Here is a 24,006-nt window from a genome sequence, read left to right as displayed (position 1 = left end):
TTTAGGATTGGCATGGCAGGTGCAAGAAAATAGTAAAACTATACGATCATATGCATGCTTATTCTGAAGAATCACTTTGTTCAGTGGGCTTTACCCTCAGATAAACTGCCTAAGGTTGCAGCCTCAGATTACTTCTCGTCTTACGCATCAGCAAATACCTTTGTTCTGCATGCATGATAAATGAAACAATACATGGATAACTGGATGCTTGACATTTTCATGCTTATGGCTGCAGATAGTATGCATATATATTCTTCAGGAGCCGGGATTGCATTTTATGTATGAATGGCCAATACCTTATTTTAAATGCTAGGATGATTCTGCAACATATGATGGATTTCACTATAGGGAATTATAAAATTCAGGTGATGTGGGTTATAAATGTTGAGAGTTCGTAAGTAAATAGGAAGGAAGAGGTGCCTTCCTTTCTATTAACACTGATCTGGCATTTATTGGACAGTAACATTCTCACTTCAGGGAGCCTGTTTTGTGTACAATCTGCATAATTATAGAAATCTTAATCTTGCTTTTAGCCATACTTCAGATATATTAATCCAACATCAATCCAAAACTTTAAACACTGAGTGAAATAGTGGTGTGTTTACACTGAGCCACTTTCTCTCTTGTACTTTTTACACTGTTCTTATTACAAGGCACAGCTGTGTTAGTTATTTTTGAAAAAAAATATTAATAATATGGCATTATCAGCCTTTTAAATAACTACTTTACCTCTCCATGATACTTTGTACTCCATAGTACACTGCCAAAATCTCACTGAAGAGAAGTAGCTATGACAATTCTAAATTGGCAAGAATGGTGTAATATGGACTTATACTAGAAACCACTTTGTTACTTCTTTCTCTTTAGAAAGCCTGGCTGACATTTGGATAATTGAGAAAAAGTTGCCTAACATCTTGTGCTCAGCAGACTAATTTGAATTTCATGCAGTAGTATGACAACATCTGAGACTGGTATATGTGTATCTGGCATAATCTGATGTTCCAAAATAACATTGTATTTAATTACAATACTTAAAGACACATTTTTCAGTGTACTGGTTATCTTGAAGCAGTTGAGATGATGTGGATATAATGTGGATGAGGGAAAAAAATAGAACTGTTGTGTTCCTGTGCAGATGAATGGGCTGGTCTAGCAAAATCTTATTGCAGAAAGAAAAGCTTCTTTGGTCTGTGGAAGATTTTGGATCCAGTAAAACATTTTCATTGCTTGAATGGGGCAAGAAATCGTACTTACTCAGTTACTCCTTCCCTTTGCAATCCTCTGAAAACCTGCTCCAGAGGTTTGGAGAGCCTCTGGAGAATAAGGGAGATAGTGGTTTGGGTTGCAGAGGTAGGACATTAACAAAAATCTTCCCTTCCTTTCTGAACATGGGAGCAGTCAGAACAAATTTAAATCTGGGTGCTGGTGGTAGAACAAAACTCTGAATTCAGTATGAAGGAATTATATTGGAAACATGATTAGGGTATGTGTGTTTCTATAGTCATTAAGAAGTGTGTATATAATATATTCAAAACTATATTTTACTATTCAGTAGAGTAAGAAAAATATGATTTCATAATGTTATGGGAGGAGTTACATGACTTCTGTTATATCATTGGCTCTTGAAGTTAAGGATATCACACCAATTTTTTTTAAATTAAAAAAACATGATTATGTGATTGATAGTAATAAAGAGATTGTTTCCTATTACACTAAATAACTTTTTTTGGACATTATCAACTTTGCCCAATCTAGAACAAAATAGTAACATAAAATGTTCTTCTAGACACTGTCATCAAATGCATTGTTTATATAATTGTTAACAATAATTCTGTAAATTATTCTTTTTGCCATTGATATATATTTAACAAGGGGCTTGGCAAAGATATGACAATAGCTTTCTTAACTCTTCCCAGTGAGTTCATGGCTGAAGATATTTTTTTTAATTTAAGACTTCTTATTGTTAACTGCTATCCCTTGTTATCGGGGATAGCAAGGTAGACCCTTACTTTGTCTAAGTTTTCTTTTGGAAAAAGAGTGGATCAAATGCTTCTACTGTCTTTCCTCTTCTAATCTAACCATGGTTTTCCCAGTATAGTTCTTTTTATTATAGTGAGAAAGTTTACAAAAGTAGACTGGTCTGAATGAAGCTTCTGTTGGACAGATAGTAGTTCTGGTTCTTCAGACACTTGTAATGTTCTTTGGATCCCAACCTTCTACTTTTAACCAATTGAAACAATTGAAAAGAGAACCATATGCCATAGACTCTTCTGAAAACCAGATGCCTGACCCAGTAATGTGGTTTTCTTTGAACCTGATTATAAGACTCTGATAATAGTAGTGATGCTGCTGAATGGATGAATCAGTACATCTATTGTTCTACCGCAGCATTTTCAATCAACATCATCTTGAAATTATACCACGCTTTTCTAGCCTTGCCCAGCAACCTTATCATAAAAGCCTGACCATGTTTAGCTATTGCTCAACTCATGAAACATTTCACCACACTGAAAACATCCCTACATAGCCACATTGCACAACAAATGAAGAAATTTTATTCTTACTGAGACACCTACACAGTTTCTTTTAATTGTTTTCAATGTTCTTATAGTTCTAAAATCAGATTCCCAAATTATTCCTTCCCAACTCTAATCAGATGCTTGGGGTCCAATTCATGCAGTTGTGCTCTCACTAAGTTGTGGGGGTGAGGTGATGGTGTAATAATTGGAAGGTGTAGTAATTGGAAGTTAGTTACAAAGAATGTGTCATTGGTTCTGCTTCCCTGCAATTTCAGCCTGTCCTCCATAGTTAGATTTTGGTCTAGGCTTAAAGTGGCATCTGAAGTAATTATTATACTTCATAATTATTTTATGATGAAATGGAAGGGATGAAAATGAATCCAACATGAGAACTTTCTTTTTTGGAATCTAGTATAAGAGGCTTGGATTTTTGGTCTTGTCCAAATCTGTAGATAGCTCAGTTCTTATTTTTAAAAATTATTTATTTATTTCCCAGCTTTTCTGTAAATTAAAAACTTGCAGGGTACAGGTAATAAAAAAGTATGATGGGGAAAAACATTCAATGATTTACAGGTCAGAAATGTAACCAGTTTTGTATTATTATTTGTAATATGATTGAAGTGATACAGCATCTTGATTTTGTTCCATGTAATAATCATTTTCAGAATAGGCTTGAAAAAAGACTTCTGAAAAGCAGTGGTACTCAATATATAAAACTGGCACAACACAATAAATAAAGGTATTTAAGAGGTTGTTGTTTTTTTTAATAAGAAGATCCCTCTCAGTAGTACTGTATTACAGACAGCCAAAATGCTAAGCAATATCAAAAGTCATTTTGAAATTAGTTTAAAGGATTAATTAAAAAGGTATAGACAGTCAAAATGACTTTTGCAAAAATGAACAATAATAAATAAGGAAACTCTTTTCTGCAAGAATAGTGACATTCATGCTGAATGTCATCTGATTCATCGCTTTATTATTAATATCAAACTTTAACCTGTTTTCTAATAAAAAATAATCACAAAGATTCTAACATCTAAAACATTCTATCACAGAATTATTACTCAATGGAATCTTTATACATTATTACACTTATGCTACAATTAGAGAGAATTCTTTAATGTCTAACTTCAGTCAGTGAGGGCCATTAGGCTAATAGTATACAGTATATAAATATTCAGAGTATTCTCCATTAGATTATGTCAAGCTAAGGAGTTTTTGCCCAAAAGTATTTCTGAACCCTTTTCTTACTAATTGAACTCCACATCTTCAACCCATGTAGGCATGGGTCGAAGTTACAGAGTTCTAGCTTAGGAGCTAATGTGTACTCCAGCTGCAGAACCTTTCCCATTCATTTGACTCAGAGCACTCAAAACACACAAGCATTTGTTTGTACACATAGTTTTCCCTTTCTTTGCATTAAAATGATTGAAATTGCACATATGAAAAAGATGTATATGTTACATTTGAGCACATCACGGGCTTTGCATGATAGCAGCAAGACTTCCAGTCAGTTTTTATTGTCAGTGAGAAACAGTGCTTAGGATATCAAAGCCTGGTGACCAGAAACAATCCCTGAAGTATTTCACTACACATATTTCGTGTGTAGATACTTTAGCCTTTGAGTTCCATCAACCACATTTTGCAAAGAATCTTACAATTGCTTTGGGGATGGATGGGAGCAAAATGTAGCTTGGTTCAAAAAGCCCCCAACTTACACAATTTAAAAGGATGTGTCATATAGCTGTTAAATATTCATGGGAAGTTCAGATTGCTCACCGAGACTGATTTTTTTCAGATGGAAACAAAAATAGCATTAGTGGCACTGTCCAACTGCTGGATTAACTAGGACTGATGTGCAAATTTACCCTGCATCTTTTTTTTCAGTACTTCCTGCCATCCCCTTTCCAATTTAACCCTTAATTTGTACAGCTGGAAATCTGAGAAGTGCTTTTGGGGCCCAGTGTAATGCCAACCAACAAACTAATCTTATTTGTCATTGCTATATTGTTTTGAGCTCACTATTAGGCATTATTATTAAAATTGTACATCAAAGCTCCATTGGGCTTTAGCAACAGAGATAAATAATGGAGCACCTTTTTTTTTTTTTTTACCCAGGAGATTGCACAATATCTTGTCATAACAGAAATGCCTTTGGATTTCAAGGGGGAGGGGTTCCTTGATTTTGTTTTTGTTTTGCATTAAAGCATTACAAATCCTTTGGCACATGAAAGAGACTTTCTCCTCAAGGAAGGATCTCTCTGGAGCTAATCTGCTGCAAAACATAATTGTGGCACTTTGTAAAATATAATATTTTATTGATTTATTTAATTTAGTTATAATAATACTCCCTGAAAGTATTTGTAAATGTGTATATTTCGATTATTTTTTCTGCTAGTTTTGCAGAGATACTATTTATCTCAGAAGGCTAAAGATACATGAACAGAAGTACAGACAATGTCTCATTTTCAGTATTTAATTTAAAACTGTTTACTGCAGGGACAGTATATTCATATATGTTCTGAGTTCATTTAAATGAACTTCACCCCTAAGCCTCCGGTGCCAAGAAAAACAGAGTAACGTACAGAAGTGTTTCTCATCAGAAGCTTGACACTTGACTATGCATACCACCAAGAAGTGTGCACAATATGCCAGAATTAAATGAATTCACATACCACATACCACTGTTTTCTGGTCATTGTAAAATGGCCTTGTATATGCAGATTACACATGTAAGCACATGTATTTGGCCATGAGTCATATAATAATGGCACTTCTGAGAATTATTCAGATTGCCCTGTTCTGTTCTATACTGTGCTGAAATAATGTGCTGTTTGTTTGGTTTTTTAGCCTTTTTCAGTTGGCAACTGGGTAGAAGTTTTGGGCTACATTTAATTTGGGTTTCTGCTCTCTAACATGCAACAGCAGCATTTTATACAAGGAACCTACCAGGTCTGGAGAGAATATTTCCAAAGAGAGAGAAATCAGACACACTCAGGGTTCCTTTATTGCTACTGGGAACAGCTGAGAGAACTTGAAAATCTTACGAATAGTTTCCATTATTAAAAATATTAAATGAAATGCATGCCTTGGGAAATTCATGGTTAATATCATACCACCCTGAATTATTTCTTAGAACAGGCACACAACTGATTTCTTAGCTTTTGTGAATACGCTAAGGACTGCACTCTAAAAAATAAGTGGGACTAGGACAAATACTAAATTTAATTTGATTGACATGCAATTATTTGGCTACAATTAAATTGAATTACATTAAATTGCAATTAATAAATGCAATTAAACAGTTAATATAATTGGCCCAGTATTTAATGATTTTTGCTTTACCCCAGTAAAAATTACTATTCAACAGTGAACCCTGAAAGGACCCTATGAGGGCCAATGCAGCCCTTGTGGGGCAACCTTTACATCTCTGCTTTCAAATGTAATCCTGTGCATGTTTACTCAGGAGTAGCTCCCGTTATATTTACTGGGGAAACTTTCAGTTTCTCCAGATGTTTTTTTATAAGTGTATGCTGCAACAGCCTGTTGAAGTATAGAAGATACCATAGAAAATTCAAATGCAAAGATTATGTTTTTAAGATATTGGTTGATTACTATGATAACAAAATATCTGGAAATACAAAATTCCACATATTTTTTACAAGTGCACTCTTTCTTAAAAGATTGGGAGGAGTGTAAGTTCAAGTCTTTACAGAGTCGATCCATTTTCAAATTCATAAGCAAAGGCCAAAGATGAAAAATAAAAGCTAAGCAATATAAATATATAAATAATAAAATATAAAAATCTTAATGCTTGCATTGCTGTGTTCATATCATTCTCATAACATCAGTCTTATTTTAATGCAGTGAGCTGGTTTGGTGTTGCAAGTCCTGTCTAGACATAACAGAATCCAACCCTCATCCCAGGGTGCTGAAGGGTCTCACATGATCTCACATGAACATGAATTTGTTTAAGATTAATGAGGAAGCTTGGGACAAGAGGGAGAGGCAAAAATTAGTATCAAGTAGATAACCTGACTCTGCTTTCTTGCTACTCCAACAATCTGGCTTCCAACTTTGACTTATTAGAGAGAGAACTAGGAATACAAATCTAATAAATGAACAAACCAGATCTAACTCTCTGCTCATCCTTTCAATAAAGAGAATTCCTACATTCAGCAGTATGAAACTAACTGGTGGACTAGATAAAGGACATGATTGATGTGATATGATCAATTGATATATGCTGACTAAGGTGTGATATGATTGACTGATCGATGTATGCTAACTAAGGAATATATAATACCTGAATGTGATACACTTTAATTATAGTAGAAGTTTCATGATGTATCATAGTACTGTTATTAAAATTCAGGCATAAACATGGGTCTTTGTTGTGGTTTGCTAAGAAATATTAAGTTGTGGCTAGATATGTTGAATAGAAGCAACCATACCTCTTGAATTTATTAATTTAATAGGCTTTTGTATTAAAGCTCTCCAAATTTTTGCAGAATTCCCTTTCTAAACCACACTCTTCTGGCATGCAAAGAGTTCTTCAAATATCCTTACTTTTCAAGAATTTTTCATGCCTTTTACCACCAGTTTTTCTCCATTATGTTAGTGCTGCACCTGCTCTGTTGTTATGTTATTAACTCAAACAGAGTGAGACAAACCATGATGATATCATGGCCTCATTTAACTAATCAGCTGGAGAGAAGAATTTTTGCATTGTCTGCTAACACTTTAAGGCCAAAATTTCCTGCCATTTTGTCACTGATGACCATCTGCCCCTCTCTCCTGGACACCCCTGGCCTGGAATGTAAGCAGCCTCTCTTGAAATGTTGATGTTTACATCTCATGATAAATGGTGACACCAAAAGCTTAGAAGAATCTCAATTAAAATCTTAGATTGCTTTATTAGATGACCCTTTGTTGCTTATACATTTATAAATGAAGTTTTAGAGGGGGGGTTGTTCGTTTTTTATTGAAACAAGCATCTTTTTATTATTTGAATTTCCATGATTCATAAATGAGATTCTGCAGCTGGAAATTCCAGTTATTTTCTGCTAATTCTGAAGTAGCGAAGACTATCGATAGCAATATTCTTCCCATTTATATGGCTTTGCAGTGGCCCCTTTATAGAAATCTGTTTTCAAAAGGAAGATTAAAGCAAACCTGTTGCATCCAGTTATCACTATTCTCATTTTCTCACAATTCCTGGGGCGAAAAAGCAACATGGGGCCAATGTAGTGCCTGGATTTCAGAGAGGAAGAGGGACCCAGAGGGAGCACATAAAGAGCACACATTCACAGGCAGAAAAAAAGTGTTGTTTTTGCTCTTTTTGGTAGTGAGCGGACCCAGATCCCAGAAAAGTGTGATATTTATGTTGTATCCGTTTTTGCTTTAAACGTCATAGGTAAGTCTCTCAAATTGCATGGCTTTCTGAGCCTGGGTGGGTTTCCTCTCTATGCCGTGTGCATTTGTGGATGATGGGTATGATCTGAGCATCATATTTATATTTGTGATTAAAAACAAGCTGCAGCGAACCTTAGGCTCCTGAGCATACCTCATTATCTAGCACAGCCATAAAAAAGAATGTGAACATTTTTACTTTTGTTTCGATGACTAGAAACAAGATAATTTCAAATCCTAGTTTATGAAATTGGCTTATTTTTACTATTATTACCGTAGTGAGTGGTCACCACTGTTTCAGGTTTAGACAATTCACAAAGTGTGGCTTTTTAATGCTTTTTAATAATAACAATAATTATTATTATTTATTAATTATTTTTTTAGCTTTGTTGTACGTTGCCTAGAGTCAATTGTTTTGTGAGATGGGTGGCTATATAAATTTGAATAAATAAATAAATAAATAAATGGAACAAAATCTTCTGAGTTTCTCTTTGAGGCCAAGTTGGAACGGGGTGTGTGTTCATATATACATGGGGCTAGATTTATCCACCATTGTCTTATGTTACATTTGAAAGGAACCCCTAGGGAGAAGGTTGAGTTCACATTCTCACTAACTTTTTACTTTTGGTTTAGCATGTTATATAAACTGCTCTGGGGAGAATATGTATATGCATACTCACTGAGGATAATTCTGTATACATCCTTTCTGGAAATTTTGTACCATCATTAATCAGTCTTTCAGATGCCACTACAGTTTTTTAATCTTTAAAAAAATCTGAAAAAATAATTCAGAATTTATTTTCAGCAAATATGCATTGGAACAGATATGCACACCAACAAGAGAATGTTTGTATTTCCTATAAGAAAAATACATGCTTATTTTAATGGTTCAATGTGTTTGATACTGGAATTTCTCAGCAGTAAAACTGGGACCCATTTACAGAAGATTCTAAATGAAACAAATTATCTGGATTTCACTCAGGATTCCAACCCAGTCATGAAGCAGAAACAGCACTGGACACTTAGATGTCCTTAACATCAGGACATAATGGGAAGAGTGGGTCCCTTTTGATCCCTTTAGTCCTCTTGATGGTGTTTGATACCATCAACCATGGTATCCTCTGGCCCTCCTTCAAGGGTTGGGAGAGGGACCATTTTACTATGGTCCTACTCCTATCTGAGCAGGCAGTGCTGGCCTGTGGTGATAGGAGAAGTGCTCGTGTTCTTGGTTACTGCACTATGAGGTTCCTTAGGGCTCAGGGCTCTCTTCTATGCCATTTAACATCTACATGAAACCAATAGCGAGGTCATCTGTCAGGGTAAGGTGTCATCAATATGCTAATAACATCCACCTGTAGATTTCCCTCTGGGGCAAACTAAAGATGCTGTGGAAGTCCTGATCTGGTTCTTGGAGGCTGTGAAGTTATGAATATGGCAAAACGAGCTTAGATTCAATCTCTCCATGATGAGCCTGATGTTCATCAATAGATAATGTGGTACCCTAACAACACTGGTTACCATAACAACACTAGTTACTCTGGATGGGTATAGAAAATAACTTTCTGTTGTAGGGTCTATATCTGTCCCAATGCATATTTGCTGAAATGGTAATTAAGGTGTGAGTTATTGTCACCAGCAGTTAAAGTAGGGCAAAGGTCCCCCTGGCCATGGCTTGGGGTTCCTATTTAAATAGCACGTGGAAGCTAACTCAAATCTTAATCATCTTTCAGCTAGATATTGTAATATACTCTGTGTGGGGCTACCATTGGAGATAATCTAGAAGCTACAGATGATTTAAAACACAGTGGCTAGAATGCTAGCTGGTCAGTCCCACCAGTGCAGAATAATACCTATTTTAAAGTCACTGCCTTCATTACTGGTAGAATTCCAGGTCAATTCAAAGTACTAGTCATTTACTTTAATGCCATCAACAGTGTGGTATCAGGTTAATCAGGCAATATCTTGCCATAACAGAACCTGCCCACCTGATTCAGTCATCACAATATGACTTGTTGAGAGGGATCCTATTTTCTGAGCTACATAGGGTGCAGACAAGATAGCAGGCCTTCTCAGTAGTAGCAAAATAAAATAAGGTAAAATAAAATAAAATAAGAAATGCTGGTCAGAGAACAGCTGTGCCAGGATAAAATTACATTGCATGTACTAATTGCCATCTGTGCTGAGTTTGCTGATTCCTTTAGAAAAAAAATGGAGGGCCAACCCCAGAAATGTTTATGATTAAGAGGTATTCTTTCTACTATGAGTTATTCAGGTTATAATAGGCATGTAGTATTTATTGTGACAATTTATTACTGCTATTGCATATACAACTGCACCCAATTGTTCAGAGGTTTAAGAAAATAGGTTCTTATAAATACATATAAGTTTATTTAGGGGGTGCTAGTTGAAATCTTGTAAAACCTTGTGTTAATGTTAACAGCAAATATTCATTTCTGCCTGTGAATGTATGTACATGACTATAATGAATCATCTGGATGGCTTTGTAATTTTTTATTACAATCTTTCAGTGGAATTACAAAATTAATGGAAAGTATCAGAAAAAAGTATATCTAAACAGCATTTGTATAGTAGCGTAATAAAATGCTTTAAAGAATTTCATCTCAAGGAACTTCTGCATTGACCTGTAACATCCGCTGGGAGATATTCAACAGTTTTAGAAAGCAGTTCTTAAGAAAAAGCAAACTAGCTATACAGATTTCTTCACAGTAAATGTTTCCCTCTTAGTAACACAACTGCAGACATTAGAAGAGGCCATGCTGATTGAATAAAAAGGTGTGCTAGACTGGCCCTGTAAATGCCTTTGTGCTGAAAATAGCAGGCGTAGCTATTAATACTTGGTAAAGCTCCCCAGGTGAATTAGTAAGTAGAAGTTTATAGCTAAGGAATTTATTTACTTTAATTAAAATTGAACTAACAAAATGCTGATTTAACATAACATGGCAACATTTGCGAAATGCATTTTAAAATATTTTCCTTCAAGTGATATGGAAGTAGGGATTTAAAAAAAAAAGTCCCTGATGCAATTCAAAGCTCTAATCCAGCCAACATTTGGATCCAGCATTTATTTATTTACTTATTTATTTAATTTGTATGCTATCTCCATCACTGGAATAATTCTCAGTTTTGAGTTGGGATAACTACATGCATGCTTAAATTTCCCCCAACTAGTAGAAGTTAAGTCTTTAACTTCAGGTTTTGGTTTCTTTTGTTTGGCTCATTATACTGCTTCCAAACAAATGGTAATACTACCAGCCACAACAAATTGTTTAACTATTCTGTCCTTTTTTTTTTTTAATGGATGTTCTTCTGAAAGGAAAAGAGGTGGAAAAACACAGGAGGATTACAACTGAGAAGACACACTCACACTCAATAGAAGTCCGTGAATGAGGCAAGCCAGTTGCACAATAAATGCTTTGCATGAAAGCATCCTAAAGATGAAATTCAGTGTTGTGTGAGCGCATTTCCATTTGCAGAACATGTCTTTCCCTTCCTCTTCTTTCCCCTGTAGCCTCCCCAGTTATATTTGGAAGACTCCCCAGCTCTTTTCAGCAGATTTCAGGTGCGGTGGGAGGGAAAAGCTGTTACACTGATGGATGCTGTTGTATCAAGGAACAGCATCTGTGCTAAAAAATGAAATTTAGTTTCCCAACAACCCGCACTCAAATGCCCAACACATTGAAAAATACTGAAGATATTTCAAAAGAACCAATTTTGTTTCCATATCTTTTGTTATCATTATTGATACTGATACAGTACATTTCAAAATTAGTAAGTTATTACTATACAGATTTATGTAGAAATAAGTCATATTGAGTCCAATTTGGTTACTCTCAGATAGTATCAGACTTCTCCCTGAACATTGAGAGTTCATAGTTTACTGCACTATCAAGAGAAGAGTTAATTTACCTCAATTAATGTGTCACTTGTTTCAAAAGGTTTCTTAAGAACGTAATTATTTTACTGGTGATCAAATTACAATTTTGGTTTTAGGATTTGAAAGACAAATGCATTAACCCACTGAACTATTTTGTTACTGTGTCAGTCCTAATCAAGCAAAGTCACTGGTAATTTTGAAAGGAAGCAAGTGTATGCTAGGCCTTACCACTATCACAGTGAGACAATTGCCTCAAGAATCAGATGATGGGCAACTTCAGCAATCCCTAACCATTGTACCTGAGCTTCTCAGCCATTCCTTTCTCTAGGAGAATAAAGCTTTATGTATCATACAGTGTCTCCAGTATTGTCTAACTAGAAAGGATGTATCCCATCAGTAGTGTGCAGAAGTTGGCTTCTCTACATGGATGGAGAAGAAATATCTTGGGTTAGCCTGGATTTCTATTATCAAAACAGGCTGATTTTTTTAGTGTATGTATGAACTTTATCAAAGGTTGGAGTATTTAGAATTTTAAACAATATACCAAATGTCTTGTAAAACCTAACTTTTTATGTTGGCCTTCCCTAGTCATAAGTCCCCACCAACATACAGTAAGTCTTACTAAGTATAGAAAAGCATACAGTCTTGTCAGATATCTGCTCAGTCATGAATTTGGTACATGAAGTGGAGAAGAAATACCTTATTATATTTTACAGTATCATTTTGCTCTTCAAGTCCAACAAACCTCTTTAAGTCACGCCTAGGAAAACTTATTGAGTTCAGAATGAATTTAGATATATGTATGTATATTGTGTATACATATGTTAAGTATGTATGCCTGAGAGTAGGTAGATAGTAGATAAATAGATACATAATCTTTTTCCAAAAACTTAAGCTTATTGAAAAACTGTTGGGATGGGGTTTGTTAATACTTTTAGGAAACCTTATTGAGTTACCAGGAAGCCTTGAAAGAGAACACAGGAGAATCAAAAATATAAATCTAAAATGCAATAGTGGAATACAGAGTTTGTAGTAAATAATAAAAGAGCTCCAGACTACAGTGGAACCTCAGTTTACAAACTTAATTTGTCCTGTGACTCTGGCCGCAACCCGAATTGGTCGCAACCTGAAGCAAATTTCCCCATAAGGTTCAATGTGATTACCGTTAATCCGTTCTGGCGTGGAGGACAGGGAGGTGGCTATTGCTTGGAGGGAGAGTCCCCCTCCCTACGACCACGTGTCAGGGGCAGAAAAATGGCCGCGGACCACGTGTCGGGCGGAAAAATGGCCGCGGACCACGTGTCAGGGGCGGAAAATGGCCACGGACCACATGTTGGGGAGGAAAAATGGCCGCGGACCACGTATCGGGGCGGAAAAATGGCCACGGACCACGTGTCGGGGCGGAAAATGGCCGCGGACCACGTGTCAGGGCGGAAAAATGGCCGCGGACCACGTGTCGGGGCGGAAGAATGGCCACGGACCACGTGTCGGGGGCGGAAAATGGCCGCGGACCACGTGTCAGGGGCAGAAAATGGCCGCGGACCACATGTCAGGGGCAGAAAAATGGCCGCGGACCATGTGTCGAGCGGAAAATGGCCGCGGGCCATGTGTCAGGGGTGGAAAAGTGGCCGCGGACCATGTCACAGGAGGGAAAATGGCCGCGTATCCTGCTCATACCCTGAGGCGGAGTTCGCAAACCGAGGGAAATTTTTGCGGGCGGAGCTGGTCGTAACCCGAAAAGTTCGTTAACAGAGGCGTTCGTAACCCAAGGTACCACTGTAGTTGGTTTTCCCCCAAAAACATTCTAGGCAAAAAATTGGTTTTACAAATTCACGCAATGGAGCTGTTCTCTTTTGTCAGAGTTGATCCATACCAAAGCAAAAGTTCCTCCAGGATTCTTTAATAAAAGAGGAAAAAGTCCTTGCTTTCAGCAAAAATAAACAAAAAATGTAATGAGACAAAAATGCCATCTTATCTTCCCAACTTTTGTTCTGAAAAGTTGCAGAAGGTAGAATAGGCCCAATTAGCTTAGTTGTTCATTAGTTTTATTTTCACATTTATCTCAAATCAGCTGGATTTTGGAATTCTTTAAAAAACTGATTATAAATAAAGGGTGAATGAAAAAAGATTGAAACTTAGAGCCAACTAAGATGATCATCACTAAAATATATAACCTTACTGGTTTGGGGGCACTCATATTTCTGATTTTATCTACTATAAATACAGAAAAGAGTTCTGCCCAACATAATGTCCTTCACTGCTACCAGTTCTGGGGTACAAAAATCTAGAAGACAACTAGTTAGAAAAAATAATGTAATGAATGATTTAGAAAATAAGATTTGCTACACAAATGAGACAAAAATCAGTAAACGGAGGGGGAGGGTTGACAGAAATCAGTCCAAAGAGTGGCTATAAAATACTACTTGATTTTTGAATGAATATAAACAGAAAATCAGAGGAATGCAATTATGAGAATGGGTTGAAGTTGCCAAGGAAAGAGTGAAGTCAGCTGGCTGCAATACTGAATAGATGCATTCCATGGTACAACATTTCCTCTCATCCTATTGGTTTATTTTTTATACCATATTGGTGATAAAGGGATCTGAACACAGTAGATCACCACAAACAAAAGAGTAATTTCCATATACCCAAGGAAGACCTTTATCATAAAGAAAGTAACAATTAGAAAAACAAAAGTAAGTTAGGAAATACATTTTTTGTATTTATCTCTTTATTATATTTTATACAAATATTACAAAAATAAACAAAAATGCAAAAGGTTAACAGTTACAGTAACTATTGGGTACAGTATGCTTAGTGAAATGTTAATGCTAAATGTCAGAATATGTATGTATCTTCCTGGGGATAGAAGAAAAAACCCTGCCTAATACCCAGGAAGATACATACATATTCTGACACCAAAACAAGCAGCCACTCGTTAACCCAAACCTCACCCCCCCACTCCCCCTAACCCCCCCACCACACACACCCCCAATCCCCCCAGATCTCTATAAATACCCACAAAAGGGTCACATCATCCTAGGCACAGAGAGAACCGCTCCTGTCTGTGCTCCTGCTGTCTGAAGATGCCGGTCACAGATGCTGGCGAAACGTTAGGAAACAAAACTTTCAGAACACGGCCACACAGCCTGGAAGACCCACACCAGCCACAGTACATCAGGGTTTGCTTGTCAGTCATTAACTCACCTTCTGACCTCCAGTCAATGCCTTGTCTTCACATTTGTTTGTTTGTGTGCAGTTTTCTTTATTTTCTTTATTTATTAGAAAAATAATAAGGCTGTTCATATTATGTAAAATAACCCTAGGTGGCTGAAAACATATATATATATAATGAAATACATGAGATTAAAAAACTCTTTTATCTACCACTTGAATCCTAGTGGACTCTAGAGCAAACAAATTACTAGCTTTTTCCAATGTTTCTGTGCTCCCTATGGTGGTAGACCTCTGCTGTCTTCAAAATTCCTAATGGTGACATTCCAGCAATTTTGCATTTTGGCTCTCTTTCCCAAACATGGCAGCATACGTCACGATGACATGCCAGGAGACACACTGAGTCAAGCATCACTTCCAGTGAGAGCAGAGACCATCTCTTGAAGCACAGGGAAGAAGACCAATCTCTTTCAGAAATCCCACTGGCTGATTTGAAATAGCGTTTCCCCATCCATGGACATAGTACCATCACTGTGGGAACAAAGTTATTTTCTGTTATATTTCTGTCTTTTCCCAATATTCTTTTGACTTTTCTGAGATTCTGCTTTGTTTTTAAAGAGAGGAGTTTCCATACAGGTCTGTGGTTCTCATTGCTGCTATTCTTCTGTAAGTTTTTGTAAGCATGTTTTATATTCAGAAATTTATTGGGCAAGTAAACCTAATGATCCTCATTTTCTCATCTGTGCCCTCAGAGCCAGTTTTCGTTATGTATTTTTATCAATATTTTATTTACCATTAAAATATTTTGTGACACGATAGCATATAAAATTAAGCGTGCCAGTGTTAAAAAATCTAATTTAAATATATTTTAAAATATTAATATTTAAGCATTTTATTTCCAACATAATACTTCACAAATATTTTGATCCTAAACAAGTATAAATCCTACTGACTGATGCTTTATCCTACTTAGGCAATCAAACAAAATGTTTCTTGGTACATATTCAAAGGAACATCTTTTAAAAAGAGATAATACTTTTGAAAAATGGCTTTCCTTCCCAACTGCAACCGTTTGACACTCACTCATGTGAGATGCAATATAAGCCCTCTTTAGGCATAGTTAAGTGGCAAAATTCATCATGCAAGCGGGAGTGAGGGGCTCCTTCCCTCCACATATCATGCTGTTACATCACTTAAGAGAGAAACATCCTCATGTATTGTATGACTGGAGGTCATATAATGGATTATATGCGGGGGTCTCTGCATGTGTGTCTGCCCATGCACTGGCTTCCACAGGATACCAAACTCTGATGGCAACATGGAGTGGAAATCTATACATTCATACAAGATGAAAAGTGGACACCATCTATTTTCCATCTGCTGGAAAAAAGCCCAAACTGTTATCTACTATGCCACAGGAAGGAGGAGTACAAAAAGAGTCTATGCTAACCCTATTTTAATACCTCTTATATTTAAAAAGTGTTTATAGTTATGATTTATAGGTTTCTTAAAAAATATGAACAAAGTGACTGTACTATGTTACATTAAAATTGGTATGCTAATATAAGAAAAAACTCCTTGATACTAAGCGATACAGATACTAAAAGAGGCAATAATGTAGCTGCTTTCTTGAACCTGCAGAAATGTATTCTTTTGAAAGAAATAACAGCAAACACAGAGACGTGCACAATTTTGACATGGTTAGGATGAGTCTGTGTCTGTCAGCTAACGATGAAGAAAACTTGTGATTGATTTAGCAGTTCCAAAAATGATCTCTGGAACTTGTAATGGCTGTTGCAGCCCAACAAAGCAAGAGGAGAACTGCTTGGAAAGACAATGATAAATTAATGTCATTATAGGGGTTCCCTACTCCCAGCAAATAACTGTTTAAGGCTCATTCATTCATTCATTCATTCATTCATTCATTCATTCATTCATTCATCATATTTGTGACTCTATTCCTATATTCATGTACTTGGGAATATACTGGGGGTGGTTGGTGGCCTGAGAATGCTCTCTCCATCTTTTTAACTTTGTATATCTGTGTAAGATTTTTATAGCTTTTTATTGCTTTTTTACTTGTAAGCTGCCTAGAGTCACTTATACAGTGAGATGGGTGGCATATAAATTTGATTAATAAATAAATAAAAATAAATAAAGTACTGAGCTTAACACTTATTCCCTATTAAATATTCATAGGATTAAGCTTTAAGTTCCAAAATGAATAGGATATCTGAACTCTCATTTTTTCTCTAACAGGTTCAATTCAACCTTTCAAGATGCTATGTTTGCCCAACAGAAAAGTAGAGTGTATATATATACCAAAAATTTTAAGACAGTTCTCTAGGTTAAAATCATGCTGTAACTACCTCTGTTGACTGAGTGATGATCAGAAGCATTTATAATCATCTGTGACAGCGAAGGGAGTCACAAAACGAATGAAATTAAATGTCAGCATCTCAGAACTTTGATTTTTATATAAATTGCTGTGAACATAAGGAGTAATAGATTACTTTGCACCTTTTCTTTCCCTTTGTGGTTGAGATATAGATAACCTAAATCATGCTCCCATCTTGCCCTTAGCATATTGTGCCCCACCTTATATAGCTTTGGATGGATCTGTATAGCTTATAACTTATATCTGTATAGCTTTATAGCACTCAAAATCTGTCAAGTCCCTTTGGACAGGATATTCCTGTCTTATACAGTATTGTGCCTGCAGCAATTGATTACCTAGCATAGTTCCTTGGACTTCTGTTCCAGGGAAGAATAGCAGCCTGTGCAAATTGTGTCCAAAATCTTATTTCTCATTTTTTATTTTGTCCAAGCTATAAGTTTTTCGCCTCTGCTGTCTCCTCAGAGGAAGGAATATTTAACATTGTGTGAGGGAAGAAAGGAGGCAAGCTATTTCTTCTGTGATTTCTGAAAATATCAAGTGACAAGCTTATATTTAGACAGATCGATCCTATGGAGGTCAGAAGGGGGAGAAATTTGTGATGAGAAAACTGCCAGAGTTGTTTTGGACAAGACTGAAGGGGGCAAACAATTCTTCTTTTTATGTTTCATTGCCAGCTGTTGTTGTTGTTACTACTTGGTTTCCCATTATTCTAACGGGCCAGAAATTCACTGTACTGTACCAGCTATAGAGCTGACATATTTTTCCCAACATGCCTAAGTTCTCCTGATTATCTTTGGAGCCTTGGCGAGGGAATAATCATGGCAAAGGTAACTGCTATCCTAATGAAACCTCCAGATGTCTGCCAATTCTGGATCTGAGTACACCACATCATATGAGCCTTGGCGTAAACTTCAGGAGACCACAGATTGCCCTCCCCCAGCATTTCTCCTTGTGAACCTGTCCCACTGAATGTGTATGTCAATTATAAAGAAATGTTGTGCACTTAATTCATTCATATATATTTATATTCCTTCATATATATTTACATATCTCTACCTCAGCACCTCCTTTTAGATATCATCAAGTTTAACAGGATAGATATGTAGTCAGCTGAACAAATTTAGCTTTTAAAAAGTCACTTTTGCAGCTGAAGGAAACATACACTTTACATTTCCTAAGTAGTCAAAAGTGTGGGTAACAGTTGTCAGTTCACATGCAGCCTTCAACTCAGTTTACCGAAATACATATTAGTAAACGCTAATATCCATAAACCGGGATTGTTGTGTAACTTTTACTTGAAGAGTCAATATCTAAGGGAGGTTTGTTTGTTTTTTTTCCTTGCCAGAGATTTATCTAAAAATGTTCCAGTTGCATGGGGAAATCAAAGGTTGTATCTTTGTCCCACTTCTCTTTAGTCTATCAGTCAGGATGCAATGTGAGAGATTGTGGGGAGGCTGGGAAAGGAAGGGAAGAGACAGAAATAATCTCATAAAACAGAGCAGCCACTATCTAATAAATGGCAACTCAGCCCAAGTGAAGAAAAATCTGAGAATAAATGTTTCCAAGAATTCAAAGAGACTCCACCTTAATTAACTCACTGTAAAAGAGGCTGGTAAATTCCTATTACAGTTTCTAAGATTATATATTTACTCCAGATTAGCAATCTGTGTTTTCATGTTTCCTTGATCTTGCCTGGCTACATGGAGTATGACATGCTTCCAGCAACTTTCATTGAGGGAAATCTATCCTTTCTGCTTTCTCAAATACAGTAATTTTGATTTCTTGTATCCAGATTAGACTGTATGAACTGTTATCAGCCTTATCAAATTTCCATCCCACAGAGCTCACTTAGCGTATTCAAATGTGAAGATCATTAGCAAGGTAACACTGGTACAGCCATACAAGTATAACGTTGTTGAGTCCCAATCTCTGCTTTTCTTCTCCTTTTATATTAATGGTGTGCTACTGATGTCTCTCTCCTTCTACTAGTAATATATTAATGCGTTTAAGAACTGTCTCTTCCTGGATACTCCCAGAATTCACGTCCCTTCCTGCTACAGTTAGTTACAGACATATGTCAAAAGGTGTCCTCTTTAAGCAACTCCAGTGGAATGTCCAAGAATGGACATTCTTCCAACCATTTCCCCCTCCCCCAGTTAGCATGTAGTAATCCTCAACTGAAGTTCTTTTCTGTTTATTTTTTGCATGTACTTTTTATTATCTGACTTCTGTCCTTTGAACTTCTTGTGCTCTATAATGACCAGTGGGATTTTAAAAAAAGCAATTGGCCCATCAAATAATTCACTGACACAAATGGTAATACATGTTCGAGTTACAAAAACAATGTCACATAGTTTCACATAGTTGGAAGAAAACTATGCAGGTCTAGATCAGATGACATACATTCTTTATCTGATCTATATATGTGATAGGGAAAGAGAAGTGGTTTCGCCTCCTATCCCTTCAACAGGATATATCAGTTCTAATGTCAAGGGCAGGGATAATATTCTAAAAGGACCTGTTTGTATAAATATTAATGGGTACAAGCCCAGCTCACATGATTGGTTCTTGGACTAAATTTTATGCACCAAGCCTTTATTCAAATGTTTAAAAAAAAACCTGCCAAAACAAGTCATAAAGCAATTTAAATACTTGTGGTACTCATTTGTAAATTTTCACATTTATAATGTAATACAGAAAATATGTTTTGTTGCTAAAACAAACACCCCATACAGAGGACTCAGGGCACCCTGAGCTTGCAGAAGTACAAAGCATCTTTAGAAAAATAAATCCTCAGGGAGGAAGGAAAAATCAGGAAAAATCCACTATCGCCCCATCAGAACTAAGTAAGCCCAGAATGGGGAGGAAACAGAAGCCCAGGGGAAAGAAGGAAAATGCCATTGGTCAGCTGAAACCATGAACACTCCAGACTCTCCATGTAGGTGAAATTATTTTAAAATTGGATGAGAAAGCATATTTTCAGATGTATTATTTCTGTTTTCCTTCCAGATAAACGTGTTGACAACTGGCCTATGATGCAATCTCCTTTTCCAACATTGACAATAAGCACGCTTTACCTCCTTACTGTTTGGCTTGGTCCTAGATGGATGAAGACAAGAGAGCCTTTCCAGTTTCGTTTTTTGTTGATTTTTTACAACTTTGGAATGGTTCTACTTAATTTCTATATTTTCAAAGAGGTATTCCTGTTTTCATTCTATACATGGATAAGTGCACACATTAGATAGACCTGTAAGGCACATATAGAGATATAGTAATAGATATATGTATAATCTTATACATGTCTTCTCAGAAGTCAGTCCCATTGAGTACAATATGTCTAATTGCAAGGGACTTGTATTTAGGATTGTAGCCATATTTGCTACTTGTGACTCATTATTTCAAGTGAAAGTACAAATATTTGGACAACTGGATATGCATTTAAAAGGTGGATGACTCTCTGCATTCATTTATTGATTCATTGAAATTGTTGGGTTGAGTGACAGACTAGAAGCTCATGAACTGGATTCTTCCCACAGAGAAGAAGAAATAATACTGAATCTGATCAATAATGCCCATTCAAAACTGTGGACTATTCAGGAACATGCATGAATTATTTAGCACCACAAATTATGCTAAGTCATGACATGATTTGTTTGGTTTTAGCCTAGCATAGTTACATGAACATCTATGTAAACCATGGTTAATAGCTTAGTATTATGTGAGAATCAATCTCCTAAGGCTTCATCAGCAAAACCTGATTAAAGATAACCAAGTATGAATAAGATACCCAAACCCAGCCATAGATTTTAGCATCAGGTATGCAACAGTATTTTAGTAGTAGTATTTTTATTTGGTACATTCTTATACCAAAGCGCAGTATAAGCAGACGGTATTTGCAGTGGCATCTTGCAGAGCATGCAGAAGCATAAGAAGTTTGCCTCCACTAGGGACCAGACACCATGAGCCAACTACCTTAAGAGCAGGTGGGTATGGCTGTCTCAGCACTCTGTCTTCTACCAGCTGAGCAGGCAAATCCAGGGCTGCTCTTTGTCTCCAGCATTTAAAAAACGCCTGACTCTTGATAGGAACATTAGATAATTAAATTGTTTGTCTTGGGGTTTTTTCCTTTTAAATGATGTGATAAACATTCGTTTTGGAATGTCGACATCAATTTTTTTGGTGAAGTTTTTTTTCTTTCTTTTCTTTTTTCCACCAAGATGCTTGACATATTTTTTCCCTCCTAAGCATTTTACATTGCGGTGATAAAAGGTACCCTCCATACAACATGTGAGCTGCATTCACTACTAAACCTCTGAGATGCCCCCCCCCCATGTGATTTGCTTAAAGTGCCCTTGTGAAAACTGGCACAGCAAGCTGAATTGACCCTGAGTGGCGGCAGGGGGAAGAATCGGTCCTGAATTTGTGGCCCAGTAAACTAAATTGTTTCTATTCACTGACCATGTCTCAGAGATAGTATGGCTGACATGCTGACCTAGTAGGAAGGGGTAAATAATGAGAAGGTCACTCAGATGGGTTTATCAAAACCATTCCAATGTCGTGCTGTGATTTACACTATGACTTTTGTCTTGTCTTTGAAATGTAGTAGGCCAAAGGTATGTAAGCTCTGGGTCTGCTTTTGCTCAGGGCTGCTCAGCAGGCTGCCCATGCTTTGCTGGGAGCCCGGTGTACACGGCATTGTATGCCCGCTTAACCAGTTTAGGTTGTATCTTCAACGTGATTTGCTTTAGGGGAGTGAGGTTTGGGCCACAACAATGTATAGAACCAATTATGTGTAGGCAGTAGATGAAATGAGAATACTAAAAGTATAAGGAGAATCTCAGCATTCTCCCACACTGTGCACAATATCTCATATCCCACTTATGCTATCATTATCATATAAAGATGTTAAAACAGATGTTATAAAGATGTTAAAACAACCAAATTGCGCTAAGTAGCTACCACAAAGATGGGCGGAATACCAGTAAGAGGAGTAATGACCATCAAAGCATAGCTGATCATGACCTGTAATGTCATCTGGTAAGATATACAGGCAGCTGTATTACTAATGATTTATGCCAAGCTTAGCATGAACACACCCATACATAAAGGCAACAGTCCATACTGTATCTGCATGGTATGATCCCTCACTAATATATTCAGTGTTCAGTTTTATTGCCGTAATTAGTACATTCCATCCTTCTAAATTATTGATGTGAAGGCGAGGCTGCACTACATCACAGAGCATTAAGTAGCCTGCCACAGATCCTGTTACAGCAGTAATCCTCTTCCTGCTGAGTAATCTGCACAGGAGGGGAGGGGCTATGCCAAAGGAACATTGCTTGAGGCAGCCTTTCCCAACCTGGTGCCTTCTAGATTTCAGGAACTCCTTAGAAGTTAAGGCAGGGATGGGCAGTGTTTTTCAGGCTGAAGGACACACTTGGTTTTTGAATGGTGTGCTGAACTCTACTTCCAAAAAGGGTGCAGGACCAGGAGAAGGAATATGGTCAGGACAAAAACTTAAATTTGGTTTGATTTAATTTTTTTTCATATATATATATATATATATATATATATATATATATATATATATATATATATATATATATATATATATATATATATATATATATATATATATATTTTCAATTTTAATTTAAAAAATAAATCAAACCAAATATATATATGAATATATATATATATATGAAAAAAATTAAATTAAACCAAATTTAAGTTTTTGTCCTGAACATATTCCTTCTCCTGGTCCTGCAAATATATATATATATATATATATATATATTTAATTAAAAATCCCCTCTCACCCCTATGGATGGTATGTGTCTTCCTCAGTCTTGGGTCCTCTACCAGAGGCCTGGGAGTTTGAGGGGTTTGTCTGTCTGTTTGTTTGTTTATTATATGTCACATTTATATAACCGCCTATCTCACACAAAGCGACTGGGTGGCATACAACAATTAAATAAAATAACAAATGGATAAAAAGAATCATCATAAAAAGATAAAAAGTAATTATTAAAATAAAAACATTATCAAAATTTAAAAAAAAATTTAAATGTACAAACCCCACAGAGAGAGCAGAATATCAGTTACGGTGGAGCCATCTAAGAATGTCTCCAGTTCCCAAAGTCCCTCAGGCCTGATGACATAACCAGGTCTTGAGGGACTTTGTAAATGACAGCAGGGAAGGGGTGAGCCTCACTTCAGGAGGGAGAATGTTCCACAAGGAAGGAGCCACAGCAGAGAAGGCCCACCCCCTGGGACCCACCAAATGCAAATCCCTGGCCAATGGAACGCGTAGCATATCTTCCTTGCCAGCTCTAATGGGGCGGTCTGAAACAATCAGGGAGAGGCAGTCCCTCAGATAACCCAGTCCCACAATATGAAGGGCTTTAAAGGTTAAATCTAACACCTTGAATTGGATCCCGAAGCAAACTGGCAGCCAGTGCAGCTCATGAAGCAGAGGAATAATATGCGCTTTTCTAGGAGCACACATAACTGCCTGCGCCACAGCATTCTCTACTAGTTGAAGCTTCTGGATACTCTTCAAGGGCAGCCCCATGTAGAGCACATTACAGTAGTCCAAACTGGAGGTG

General features: G+C 36.7%; 1 protein-coding gene across 1 annotated transcript in view; it reads left to right on the top strand.

Annotated features, from left to right (window-relative positions):
- ELOVL4 (ELOVL fatty acid elongase 4) overlaps positions 1-24,006 on the top strand; it is a 45,194-nt gene that overhangs the window by 1,509 nt on the left and 19,679 nt on the right. The window contains exon 2 of the mRNA XM_088150726.1: positions 20,408-20,595. Within this exon, the coding sequence (XP_088006852.1) occupies positions 20,408-20,595 (188 nt within the window). The remainder of the gene's footprint in view (positions 1-20,407; positions 20,596-24,006) is intronic.

The sequence above is a fragment of the Python bivittatus genome, unplaced genomic scaffold (genome assembly GCF_059951505.1).
Source record: "Python bivittatus isolate LINGU-HERP-01145 unplaced genomic scaffold, Pbiv_v1 ctg000020_np1212, whole genome shotgun sequence".
In the NCBI taxonomy this organism is placed as follows: domain Eukaryota; kingdom Metazoa; phylum Chordata; class Lepidosauria; order Squamata; family Pythonidae; genus Python; species Python bivittatus.
Note: the sequence above shows the minus strand (reverse complement) of the source record. Positions and strands in the feature narration are given on the sequence as shown.